General features: G+C 38.4%; 1 protein-coding gene across 2 annotated transcripts in view; it reads right to left on the bottom strand.

The window, feature by feature from the left end:
* Positions 1–14,263, bottom strand: part of LOC144636226 (polycystin-1-like protein 2) — a 144,606-nt gene that overhangs the window by 103,554 nt on the left and 26,789 nt on the right. Inside the window, exons 14-22 of one of the 2 annotated variants that reach the window (XM_078495382.1) lie at positions 13,659–13,874; positions 13,016–13,147; positions 11,709–11,903; positions 11,087–11,308; positions 9,272–9,982; positions 8,495–8,731; positions 6,040–7,353; positions 5,039–5,207; positions 1,619–4,031 (exon numbers count right to left, since the gene is read on the bottom strand). The exons of the other annotated variant lie outside the window; for it this stretch is intronic. Of the exons in view, the coding sequence (XP_078351508.1) occupies positions 2,551–4,031; positions 5,039–5,207; positions 6,040–7,353; positions 8,495–8,731; positions 9,272–9,982; positions 11,087–11,308; positions 11,709–11,903; positions 13,016–13,147; positions 13,659–13,874 (4,677 nt within the window). The 3' untranslated portion in view covers positions 1,619–2,550. Of the gene's footprint in view, positions 1–1,618; positions 4,032–5,038; positions 5,208–6,039; positions 7,354–8,494; positions 8,732–9,271; positions 9,983–11,086; positions 11,309–11,708; positions 11,904–13,015; positions 13,148–13,658; positions 13,875–14,263 lie in introns of those variants that run through there. 2 annotated transcript variants of the gene reach the window in all.

The raw sequence follows: 14,263 nt of genomic DNA, 5'->3' as shown, positions 1-14,263 counted from the left end.
CCTTAATGAATTGACATTGGCTTTGAATTTCAGTTTTCAGATTGTTCTGGATTATTTGGAATTGTTTAATTGAAGTTGCTTCATAACTGTGAATACCACTGTTATTTGTCGTCATTCATTACCCACATAATTTACTTTATTACGCACTGCCATTATAATAAACAAACAAAAAGATATGTAATTATACAATTATATTATTATATTCATACATGCTTAATCGCACTTGACAATGACTTTTTGAACTTGCTAATGCTTTCATGAGGATAAGGAAACGTTGGTCGCTTCTGATTTCGCTACTTTGGATCAAAATGCTGACTGATGATCATATTTAGACATACATAGTTATACCTTTAATGAAAAGTTCTACAGCAGTCTGCAAATTAGAAGCTTCGTTGCCACGTTGGAAATGGTTAATTTAATTTTCGTTCAGAAGATGTGAAACCATGCCGAGTAAAGATAATTCCTGTGCTGATCTCGAAAAGAAAATTTGAATATTTAATATAATCAATATGACAACTGTTGTTTCCCAGAAAAGTTCCATTGTTAGGGCTAATTTTCTGAATTGCAGGTAGACAATGCAACATTCGGCTTGGCTTTCATCTTCTTGTAAACCAAAAGGATTTTCGATAAACATGCAGTCAACATTCCCAGTACGATATAACGGGGAACATAAATGAATAAAAAGCTAATGATAAGTTCAAACAAAAGCATCCCTTTGCTTTAACCAGTCATCATGGAATTCATCTTAACTAGAAAATTGCACTGGACGGAAAATTCCTTGAGCTGTCACGGGGTCACTACAATGGGCATGACTTTAAGAAGACAAACGCCAAAAGATATATTTACATCAAAGAAAACCTTAAAATTGTCAGTTTAGTTTTGTTGAAGAAATTGCTATACTAGTAAAATGAAGCTTTCATGATTAGGCTATTATCATGAATAAATCACGTACGAGGTTTTATCTGAGTTTAAAACAGACGGAGTTTTATCAGATGCAGATTATTAGGTACACTTTAACAGTCCACGTATTTTTTTAAGTCATGTATATGTATATCGTACAAAGAGCTGACATCTTGAACAATAACCCTGGCGTAAACATAAATATCCTTGGTCTTCTAAATTTGCAGAAATTGTTTTTTGTAATTGTTTTATTGTGGAACCGGCCGCTTGATTGAGGGTGGCAGGGGAGGGGGGGGGGGCGGTTGTGGTGGGGGTGGTAAGTAGAAGAAGGGCTGTGTAAAACAAACAAAACGACTAAGAAAACATGAAAACATGTGTCCCTTTCTCTTCTTTCTCAAATAAGGTAAAGGTAAATTATGGGTTCGAGCTAGTGGCACATTGGGTATATCTCGTTTTCCGAAGCATTATTCGACTAGGAGTATTTCTACTCCCCCCTGGATGGGATGTGAGTACTTCTCAGGGTTACCTTCGGTATTCATCCACCTAGGTAGAGAGAGACAATGACGATATAGTGTCTTGCCAAGAACACACCGCATATGACACTGGCCAGCGCTCGAACTTTCATTGCTAAATCCGGCCGCACCTCCCACATCCCTCAATTCAAATGAAACTGAAATAGTCACTGAAATGACATCAGCTAATAAAAAAAATAAAAAGATAAATACGGGAATTTTTATTATAACATTTTACACGAATAATTACAAGAACATAAATAGACGAAAGTAATTACATTACTACATCACACCCGTATGGGCCAAAACATTTCTTAATATATCCAAATATATTCCATCTTGATTGAAAGAAAAAACATGCCTTAAGAAAGCTGACAAAGTGTAACGCCATAGTTCTTACACAATTAATGTTTTTGTTGGTAGCTTTCAATGAGGGCTTATTTAAGCTCACGTAAAAGTAGATTACTCTACCCTAATTTTTTCGGACCAAGAAGACTGTGTTTATGGAATTCTAATGGAATACGATTAAAAGAGTTATGTTGTTTTTTGTCTTGTCTCCTTCAAAAACACATAAGGCCATGAAAAAACCGTGTAAAACTTGCCACACTCATGAATGCCCACAGTACTTATCAACAAGTGGGCAAGCCTTAAATATTTAATGCAAACCTAGGAAGTAATGCGAGAAATGAATTTATTTGAAATCGTTGTTTGATTGTTGCTGTCTACATGAGCAATTGTGTGATTTATACTCGAATGAACGTTTGGAAACATTAAATTCAGCTACGAAAACCATAGCTCGTTTAAATTTGAACTGAACCTTGGGTTTCTGTCGAAACGTTTTTACATGAAGTTATTCGACCCATAAAGCCATTTCTTCGATGAAGTTATTTTGTCACATTAAGCGATTTCTAATGGTTACTAAGCTTGCATGACAAACCTTACATGGTAGTAACCATAAATATGTAAAAAAAAAAAAATACCATAAGGGAGTCATAGTCTAAAGAAAATTATCCATAAGGTAGTTTACTTGATGAACTGCTAAATACTTAAAAGTATTTAGCAGTACATCAAGTAAACTACATTATTGAAAAAGGCAACCTAATATGGCAACATTAGAATCAAGAATTCGAACTCAGTTTTACAACCTAGAACCTAAAGGTCTAATGTTTATTTGACAACTGGCAATCGATTCAACGAGGTCAAGGAACTCAGTTTCCTCCTTCAGATGTTCAGTCTCAAAGCTTTCTGCTCGTCGAGTGAGAACTGATAGTCTTTTTGACACCTTTTCTAGCCTTTCCTCGGTGCATTGAAGAATACTTTCAGAATTCAAACAGTTGGGCTCCGCGTCAGAACGGCACATGTTAACAAACGTGGTGTCATCACAAAATAGCTTGAATTCAGTTCGGTTTCTGCCTTCTTGGAACATGTCCATGAAACGTTCACCAATAAAGCGCGCCATTTCAAGCTCTTCTGCACATTCCTCTGCTTGTGTCTTGGCGTCAGTATAGGACTCATTTAGTACAGACATCATCATGTTCATCATGAATATAGTCGTGGCTAACGCGTACAAGAAAGCGAAGGTCGGCCCAATAAATGGCTTTTCATTTCGCAGGTCATCAAGTGGAACAGCCCTGCCTAAAAGAAATTCAAACTGTGAAACGACTGCGTTACCGTAGCTCGAGTATTCAAGGACTATGCCACCGAAAAACTGCATTCCTGATACAACAAAAGCATTAAATACGATCAAGAAGAAACACACGTAGGACAGTTGGTATCCTACCGACTGGCGAAAAGACGAAAACAAGTAAATCACATAAGGGTTGAAACGAATGAGATTCAAGAGCTTCAATGTAACCATAAAAATTGCAACAGCGATTGAGGCATTTTCCAGGCTGGCCCAGTCTAGGGCTTCGTGAAAATGTACAATTTCATAAGGATTGGCCTGGATGGCCTTGATGCTCTTCAAAACATTCTTCGATCTGATCATGTAGAAGGCTACTGACGCTATAGAGGACACAATCATTAAGAAGTCAACCATATTCCAGACAGACTTGAAAAATCCAAGGCGCTGACGGTAAAGGTGGATCAGCATCACGATTAAGTAATAGAGCACCATGGCCATGAACAGAAACTGGCCAATGAGATAGAACATGAGAGCCCCTGACTCTGTACTGTACAACTCGAGTGTTTCAATCCGCCTTGAAGTGTAGGCAGCACCATTAGCCAGTACCTCGAAGAAGTACGTAGCGATGCTCATCAAGTTTGTATTCACGTTGAATACTGTGAACTCTAATATCACCGCGCGAGTCTGACGATCAAGCCAGCCATGACCGATGGTCTCGTTTAGGACGCCACTGGCAGTGTTTTCGTCATACCCAAGCACTGCAGGATAGCCACCCCCTCCATATGTATTTTGAGATGTTTTTATTGGATCATTGTCTAGTTCGTCGGCTGTTTGGTAACGCCAGGGCTTTGGACACATTTCTAGAGCCTTTGGCCATGACGTATTGTAGGGGAGAGGTTTCCAACCTGGAAGCCTCAGCAATGTAGTGTCTTCGCCATCTTGAGAGTAGTCGTAGAAGCAGTTTGAAATTATGTTAGAGAGTGATCCACAGGAACCTTCAAACGAAGAAAATTTTATTATTAAATTGGTGTGAAAGTACCACTAATTCACTTGAAAGACGTTTACAAACATCCGCAAAATCTCGAAATTATATCGGGTAAGTACAAATGTTGGTTGCAAAAGTACAGGAAACAATTCTCTCCTTCTTGCTGAATGCAATGGAATTTTTTAAATATGGCACGTATACATGTTTTTTTCGACAAAGGTAATTTGATATACGGATGACTCATTTTCCTGCATTTAATAGGTAATTTCTTTTGGTGCAAAGTTAAAGAGGGAAACATTCTGATTCCGTGTTCCAAGATGGTATTCGTCAAGACGCCTTTTATTGCTCATCACTAGTTATGGCTTGCAACTTCAGAATGCTAAAGGAAAGAGTTTTCGGGGACGCTCGGAAAAACATTTTGCTAACTTCTGCGAAAAGAAAGCGTTGTCATTATCTCTAAGATGTCGGTGCAGTACCCTACCAACTCAGCTATCAGTCTCTGGGAGCTGGTTACTCTGTAATTTCGCAATGTACCCATAAAAGATATAGTTATAGAAGTATCCAATATTTGAATTGCACAATTGAAATACATGAGCAGCCAGTGTATTTGAAAAGGAGGAAAACACATATTTTTTTTAAAAATTATCATTCCTTATTCTTAGTTTGCTTAAAGTCAGTGAATGATATTTTGAGCAGCCATCCCAGAAGAGAGCTGGCCTAGCTACTTCAATAATAGCCGAAGGTGCAGGCGTCGCCGGAATATAATAGGGCGTTTGTTTTCCCTCTCATTCTTACTTTTTTACACCTGCATGCAGGCTACTGCATTGATCACTTCACTAAATTTAAAACCATTTTAAAATAATTTCCTGTATTAAATTTTAACTAAAGTCGAATCATTGAATAGGACAAAATTCAAATCACTGAAGAAAAAATGGGACAATGTTTACATGTGTATTAAAGAAATACCCGTCATAAACGATCACTTGTTGAAAAGGATAAACTGCACTAGGAGCTTACTCTTTTTTATTCTCAACTGTCGCATCCATGGCATACCGACCAGTATAGACATCTTGTTCTCGATGTACACGTCATTGCTCTCTTCAAGCCCATTGTACCACGGTTGGTTGTAAATGTTTGGTAGGAACTGCTGCGTTAACCAACTCCATAGTCTGTGTGAGTCGGTGACCTGAAAAATAAAATAAGAGTTTGATTCAGGGTCAGCTTTAACATTTCAGTTGGTTTGTCTTCAAAGTATTACATAATGTAGCTACGATTCATGTTCCAAAGAAAAGAACAATCCCCCAACTGAATGCGAATGAGACGTCCGCTTCAATACTGGTTGAAGGTTCTAAGCCCTTCCAAGGTATTGAAGAAGCATCACACTAGACCATAGCCTGTGAACAGGTTCTCGTTTCCCACCCCAACTCGGGTAGTTCACTCAGCCAGTTCGTTCGTTGCCCGCGGCCAGTTCCTCTGTTGAAACTGGATGAGAACAAGACTGGTCGTCACTCTAGTTCTCTCACTGGAATGAGAAAACATAGGTAACTCCGAATCTGCGAATCTGTTGATTAAACTCAATTTCTTGTCGCGCCACCCATCAAAAAAGCAACCTCCCCCAATATATAAAAAAGCCAATTTCAGAAAGATACATAGATAACAGTGATAGATAACAATGCTAGTGAATTAGTTCTTCTCTCGTGAAATGCGTCTGAACATTTACCCTAATATGGCCAAAGCTATTTGGTATGTTATGAGTTCATTTATGACATTATAGGTTTTAGTAGTGCAGCTTTAGAAATATATGCAGGTAAATGATTTTATCTGGGAATATCTTTAACATCCACGGAAAGATTTTACTACAACGATGTGATATTTTTTTGACTATTGACGTTTACAAAACGCAAAATTGCATTGCTTATATAAGCTGGAAGGTCGAAAAGCTCCTTGTCATAAGAGGAAAAATCTTACCATCACTCGCATGGATATAGCACCTACGCTATCGTATAGCAAGTTCTTACCTTATCAAATTTCGTGAATTGATTTCTCATTGCTGTTGTCATCAAAAAACGGTTTCCATTCTTGTTTCCGTAACAAACGATAGCAAGGAGGAACACGAATATTAAATGAAGGATAATTTCCCTCACCATGACTGTCAACTGAGCCTCCCTTTTAGATCGCTCACGCATCTTTTCCATCTGATATCGCTTAAAACGCTGCTTGGGATCATCACTCAGAAAATCGATGTCATTCTCATGTGGATCACCTTGTTCACTGCCCTCCTCAGAATCTCCGCTATTGTCCTTGTTTCTGCTCAAGATTAAAGAAATCACAATGACTGCCAACATAACCTTTGTTGGTTGTACAACGAAAATATCTTGTCCATTGGAAATCAAAATGGAGGCAAGCCATTGCTCGGCAACCTCTTTACCCCACATTAAACTGTAAAATAAGGTGAACGTTGCTGCCGTAAGAGTTGTGACGAAGCAGAGAAACCAACCGACGTATACAAAGAAATGAGGCAGCATGCAACCTGTTTCACTTATTTCATCCACGAGTTGCTGGGCATGATCAATGTCTTTATATTTGTTTCCCTTTTTCCTTCTTGGTCTGCTAGACTTAAACAAGAGGACAATCAGGATGTTTACAGGTGCAACTATGATTCCACTTTGCACACCGACGACAATCTGTTTCCATGAAAACTTGAATGGTCCAACTTGTATAGCTCCATCCGACTCGCCACCAATGTTATAGAACATGGCATTAGCGATCATGGCACTGAACAAAACTGAAAGACAACACGAGGCTCTTTGTACGCGTGTGAAAGTACTACTGCATGCTTTCCCAAACACTGACATCCAAAGATGACCATCGGCAATTTTTCTCCCAAAGCGTGAACGCACTTGAGCTGAAAAGGAAGTAGGACTTTTGCTGTCCACGGTGACTTCTATCTGTCCGTCGTCTTTTTCCAATGCAATCCATCGATTTATCGGGAACACCCATCTTTCCTCTGTCTGCCGGTCTTTGATGACCACTGCTTCTACAAACCAAGAAGGATTATCCCCTGAATTATCGTGGCCCAAAGTTATTTCTTTAAAAGATCCTAACGGTTCGTTTGTGATAAGGACAAAGCCATTAATACTTCCTCGTGCAAATATGTCACCTGACTCTCCTTTACTTCGGATTGGAATTAAGTTGTGCTCACTTATTTCGCCTTTGATACTAATTGTTACGTTGGCTGTTGTCCCTGAATGTTTCCAAACGCCAGTGCTTATAACCATGTCGTAAAAATAGGTTCCTCCTTCATTGATAGCGACATGTTTTGGAGGACAAATCTACAATAAATAAAGAAATTGTTGTACATTAAAGTGATAGTCCGTTATATGTAACGTTGCAAAATTAGGATACATATGGTAATGGTGCGAGTACTGGTGATGAAGGTCGTGGGTTGATAGTTAGTTAGATGCATATTTACTATGAAAGATGCGTCAAGTTAAATGCGCACGAGCTGATTCAGTAGCATTTATGTGCGATTACGAACTAACTAAAACAAAATAAAAAATATGAATAGAAACAAAAGTGCGGGAAATTGCATATCTGAGCGTTTTCCCTTAAAAGTAAAATGGAGTGGGAAATTTAGGCCTAGTTCAAACGTCGTGCTTCTGCCGTTCGACTGTAGCACGGTATAAACACGACCCTGATTCAGACGTCGTGCGAGAGTTGTACCAAATTCAGGATTTACTGAAGCTTCGTAACAATTAGACAGCGTTGATCAAACAAAAACTCCCACTTTTAGAATAATTGCAAGACTCAACAAAAGTAAAGAAAGGCAACAGAAAAAACGTTTCCTTCTGTAAGTATGGTTTCCAAAAACTTGCTTATTTCAGATTAAGCCTCGCTAGCTTCTTCTTTGCCCTGCTCCCTGTCATGACTGTCATCTTCTTCGTATTGAAACATCCTCGCTGGCTTTTTAGCAAGAATAAAATTCAATGCATACACTCCGTAAGGTAGAATTATCCCCGGGTCTCCTCGTAACTCCTCGCGAGAACGTCATCCCACCAAAATACATTAATATAATTTATGAATTTTGTTTGGCACGGCAAAAGCACGACGTTTGAACTGCTGCCGTGCCAGAGTCATGTAGCATGGCATAGCGTGTCAAAAAATTGCTTTGCCGAACTTTATTCAAAATTTGGATTAAGACGCCGTGTTACTGCCTTTCTATTGTCGAAATTAATTCCTGAATAAAGTTCGGCACGACGTAAGCACAACGTCTGAACTAGACCTTTGTGAGTTCGAGTCCTTCCGAGGTCTAAAAGAATTGAGTTTACTGGATTCGTGTGGTCTTCCATTTTCTTTCTACGGGTTAACGTTCGAAGGGAATCTTATATGGGTTATTTTATTGCTGTGACGGATTTAATTTCCTTATTTACAGTTAAACAACAACAACAACAACAACAACAATCAACAACACACCTTGTTTTCATCTCTCTTGTCGGCCCTTCTCGCAAAGATCAACACAACGAAGTACAGAAGGAAAGCGCATGCAATTGTCACAAGGACTGAAATATTGCCACTCTCACCAAGCCTTGTAAACTCAGTAAAAACTTTATCAAAGTCAATAGGATTTGGCGCTTGAATGAAATTTCCACCAAAGGAAGTCAGGTGATTGCAGAGACATTTAAGATGGGTGCTGTTTGAACTAGCGTCAACCTACGATAGAGAAATCTGTTGTAAGCAAAAATAAAAGGAAATTTTCCATCTTGCACTGTAACTCGTATGGAGCTTCTGCATCTTTTCCTTCCACGTTGGCAAGCTTATTCGGTGTTCGTTTTGTCAACAAGTAAACATGTTTGTAAGAAAAACGTTTCCCTAAAATATCCCCTCCATTGTTCGTTTCCAAACACGTGCAAAGTATGGCTAAATGATATATGTGATCTTTTAAACTTTAACTTTAAATTTAAACAAAAAAAAAATATCGTGGCTGTGCCTTTCTTAATAAGCTCTGCGACCCTTTGATCTCGTCCGGTCTCCATTTATGGCGAACGTGTTTCGTTCGAGTTACATCTATACCAAGAGAAAATGATTTATACTTTATTTTGAAATTATTTTAAGCATGCTTCGAATTCACCTTCTACGATCATGATTCATGCAAGCACTGCCTGATGAGAAAACATTTCGAAGTCAAACGGTCTCATTCGTTATTTGACTAACTGCTCTAAGACTAATCATGATGTCGGGAATGTGATTTACCTTGCAGCCATCGGACGTCCACTTCTCTTTATCTTCAGACCAATACAAGCAACTTGATTGGGTAATACTGAAGGTGTAGTTGACATCTGTTAACGGGTCATACTGTGGAACATCCGTTTTATAGACTCCTTTTGGTGGAGGATCCTTAACACCAACGCATGACCGTCTTTCACGACCATGACCAAAACACGATCTTCGCTTTCTGTAATGTTCGGAGACATTTTTTGTTCCTAGAAACAACAGGCCGACGTAAACAGAACTTGGCTCCAAAGGCACAACTGTTACAGAACTCTCTTCAATGAGGCAGGATGTTTTGTTTTGCTTGTGATCTGTTTGGTTTGAACATGTTGATGTAACAGTAAAGTTGTGATCAGAGTCATCGATTGTAGGTCTTGATCCAACTTTAACAAACATCTCGATAACAATGTCTTCTTCTTGCGCACCGATTTTAATAGAAACGGGAACATCTGCTAGTTCCGCATAATAACTTCGGAAGGACATTTTGTTTGGCTTTAGAAAATTGTGCTTCGTTCCGTTGCTGGTGTTTTTTGGTGGACTGGAAATCGGTATAACAATCTCAATGTCATTATCGAGATTTGATACATTAATTTTTTTTCCATTGCCACTTTGAAGATCGAGACTGGTCACACTTGATTTGACCTTTTTGCTGCTCTTGTCCCAGGTAAAAGGATTAAAATTAACGGCCTGCATCTGAAAAGGAAAACAACAGAAGTAGCCTTAAAACGTTCATTTATGTTGTACGTTTATTAGCAAGGCAGCGAAATCTACATGTAACAGTTTTTAATGTGTAAGTTTCAGTTTGATCTAAACGAGACGACTGTGTTCCCGCGCTGTTTAGTGTGAGAGGTGAATGAAGCACGTTAAGGCTGAAAGCAAGCTAGGCAAATTTTGTTCCGAAATATGCCTTGCACAGTCTCATCTTAATTTGCCTATATTGTCGGGAATTGTGAAAAAAAAACCCATAAAGGTCGACGTAAAGCCAAATGATTGCCGAGCTCAAGATTTTATATGTTATACAAGGGAAATGAAGCATTTGAAGAATGAAGTATTTGGTTTACTTGGTTTACTTGTCCCCTGCCCGTGGTTGTTATCATCAAGACAACAAAATAATAAAAACAATAAAAAACGTTCACTGGCTGTCGCTCTACAGCCTTCGACGGATAAAAAATTGAATACAAAATGTATAAAATATATACAAGAAAGGCGAGATAAAAAGAAAATAATAAAAAACAAAAGCGAAGTAAAAAAGTGCTAATAAAGAAATGTGCTAATAAAAATGTGCTTATTATCTGTAGAGCGACAGCCGAAAGCTCATTATTTTTTAATAATTTTAGCCAGTGAACGTTTTTTTATTGTTTTTATTATGTCTCATCCTGGTTGGCTTCAATCTTTAATCATACTACAAAATAAGTTGCGTTGAAGCGACCAAGACTTAGATCCTTCATTGTCAACAGTTTTTGCCAAAATAAGAATTCTTCTTAAAAAGGTAATAAGAAATATCATTTTGCACAAAAATTGCATAAAACCGTAGCAATCTTGTATCATCGCCTCGCGCTTACACATGCTTGTTTTGTCCGAGTTTTTTGAGGCAGCTATTGACCTGTGATGTCATTGTCACGCAAAAAAGGTTCACATGTTAGTTATAAAGAGTCTAACATTGTTTGAATTGGTATCGTGTTTTAGCCTAAGCCACAGGCCTTTTAATATTAATGCAAAAAACCCTGGTGGGAAGAAAATGCCTTTCGTGGTATAAACGCTACAACAACATCTTGACACCGATTATACTCTCCTTACCTTTGCGTTGATGTTTCCACCACCCATATCTCCAAGGTTACCGGGTAACTTAAATTTTGAAGGTCCTTCTTCCATACCCAGTCCCTTTACATCGTCAGCGGACACCTTCTTAAGAGATATTGCTAAGTTGGTTGTTTTAATAACAAGGTCTTCAGCTGGAACCAAGCGGCCAAAGAATGCATCGCTCATGTTGCTTAATTTTCCAGAAGCCTTTTTTACGAACTGCAGCAAGAGAAGAGTTCGAAAATGTGAACTTCAGCAACTGTTGTTTAAAGAAAGGTTATATATAGGTTCCGTCAGGCTATAGACCCTTTGCATAAATGGCGTCTTCATTTGAATAACAATACATATACATCCTAAGCCTCACATTCACGCAAAAAATCCTTTGTCAAAAAACATCCACATGAGGCTAAGGATGTACAAAGTATTGTTATTCAAATTTGGGCGCCATTTATGCAAAGGGTCTATTGGTTATCTCACTCTGGAAAAAGAAAATTCAAACGAGATTCCCAGTACTTGAGCAATTATGTTTATACTACAGTATAAAAAAGCAGTAAAAGATATAACTTTGACGGAATATATAGCTGTTATTACACGTACAACCCCGTTTAATAAGTTATACCTCTGAGGAAGGTTCATTCTCATCTGAGAACCCGCTTTCTTGAGTCGCGCCTGCTGCCGACTGAAGAACATTCGTAAGACACTCTGTGACACTCTTAGCCGTCAGCTCCATTACCGGGAAAAATGGCTCTTCTAAGTCCTTTACGTTATCCATCAGCATATTTGTGGTCTTTTCTGTCATCTGCATCGTTGATTCCTAGAAAAGAAGTATATAATATTATATTAACAGGTGCGTGATAGTTCTCAAGAGGATGGCTTTGTTAACCCTATTGAAGAGGCAGATGACTAGGCAAAACAGAGGAGCGATTGGGTTGCAATTCCTCAGAAAACAAAAAGAGGGCTTATGCAATATGAAGCTTTCACATCGTTTGCATATACTTGCTTTTGTCATGTTGATTTTTTTATTAATCAAAAAGGCATTTATTGAATCAAACTACGCACAAGCAGAGAACTTATCTAATTGGTTGTCATGCTAAAAGCATGAATAAACCACCATTAAATGCAAAACTAAAATAAGTATCACTTATGCAAGCATGGCCTTCTCGAACACGTTTAAACACAGCATAGGTCAGGTAGATGTCAGCGCTACCGCAGAAGAGTGAATAAATAGAAGGTAAAACTCCCACGAGTAAGCAGCTGAAGCTTTTTTGGACTAAAGTTCTGAGAAAGCAAAGCACAACTGATTCATGCTCACCTTCTTTATCATTTATGTGATGAGAATTTTGTCAACTTGTGAGATATTCACAAAATTGATGCTTTTAAACCAGATAAAAGTGTTTCTAAAAAAGACGTATTTCGATACAGAGTTGCAAAGTTAAAGAGGCAAAGCATTGCGTAACGTTATCTTGTTTCATTAGAGCACGCATAAAGGCAACAATGACGAAGGTGACACGTTATATAAAATTTTCAGCCTTGTTTTACTTTGCTGGTGAAGATCGTTATGATCAATTCCCTTACATTATCCCGGATAAATCACGTGAAAGTATTCGCGTTCTGTTGTCGCTCCCAAGTGATAAAATAGGAAACGGCAACAATACAGACTGATTAAGAGGAACGATTCTAGTGGACACATGTAAATCACTACTAAGCATATTGATCAGCAACTAAATTAGCAACTACGTTGACTAAGATTTGAAACGTGGACAGATAGACAGACAGACAGACAGAAAGACAGATAGACAGACAGACAAAACATAGATAGATAGATAGATAGATAGATAGATAGATAGAGAAAGAGGTTCAGAGAAAGGTAGGTAATAAAAATGACAGAAAACGTGAGCTTTGTTTTGTCTTGATGATGTTACTTACTAGGCTAACGCTATTACTGCCGCTTCCTTGTCCGCCACCCATCGCCGCGCTAACCACGGACATAATCATGCGAGACATGTCAAGACTCTCAGGCGTTATAGCTGTAAACTTCACAATTAATGTTTCTGAAATCTAACAAGAAGACAAAATGCTAAAGAAGCCGACATTGATACACGAAAGACAAAGTATTTTGCTTATTTACTCCGTACCACTAAACAGACATAATCATGATAAAGCGAGACGTGGCACCAGCCCTGCTTGGTGTCACTGTTAAATTTTCCGTTTAGGAAGATAAAATCAATAACTGTGTGTTGTATCGACGTTTGAGTTGTTCTCTGAACCTTTGCCAAACAAGAATATGATCACTGTACGCAATTTGTCAGCTTGGGTGGTGATATAAATTCCCCAAATTAAAGTTATAAGGAAATTTGTTAATCAGCATGTAGAGTTTCAGTCCTTCAAAATAGGTTTCATTCCATGATAACAACGGTTTGAACAAGTACATAAATTACACCACTAAAAGATTTGCTTGTGGATTGGCGGGAGAATTAAATGCTCTGACAAGTGTTTGCTTTTTAGCGTCGATTTAGCCTATAACCAAAGAAATCGTTTTGCTCTCTTAACAGTGTGTTAGTGAACGTACCAACGTTTTTACATCCGGATCCAATTCTTGTCCACAATCATTTTCCTCGTTGGTAGACTTGAGGACAGACAAAGACAGCTGGACAGCCTGGGAGAGTTCCCCTTTATTTAGAAATTCATCTAGCGGATTGCCCTCCCCGAGTACATAGCTTTTCAATTTGGTGGCAACTGCATCTGGAGGCGAAAGGCACAGATCAAGTGAGGAAGATGTTGTCACCTGCAAAAGACCAATTGATGGGATTAAAGATTTTGATGACAGATCAAATATGTTGGAATTTTTTTACGGTACACAATCTTTTGTTTTGAACACTATGTATAAACTCCAAAACAGTGACTTTTCTATTGGCTTGTTGCTTTGTTAGAAGTAAAAAAAACTAATGTGTTTTGTGGACGGTCAAGACCGAAACATGCGAACTAAACGAAGAACTTTTCCAAGCTATTCGCATTCTACACGAATGCATGCATTGGTATTAAAATCTTTTCGAAACAAAAAAACATGGTGACGTCTAACTTAGCAACGGCTTGATTGCTACAGATTTGCACGGTTTCCCGACACCGTTATGTCATTGAAGAAAAGTGCCGACTTTCTCCTCCCCCTGGTTCAAG

Source organism: Oculina patagonica, chromosome 13 (genome assembly GCF_052425735.1).
Source record: "Oculina patagonica isolate OP01 chromosome 13, crgOcupat, whole genome shotgun sequence".
Taxonomy (NCBI): Eukaryota; Metazoa; Cnidaria; class Anthozoa; order Scleractinia; family Oculinidae; genus Oculina; species Oculina patagonica.
The sequence above is the reverse complement of the archived record's forward strand: the minus strand, read 5'-3'. Positions and strand labels throughout refer to the sequence as shown.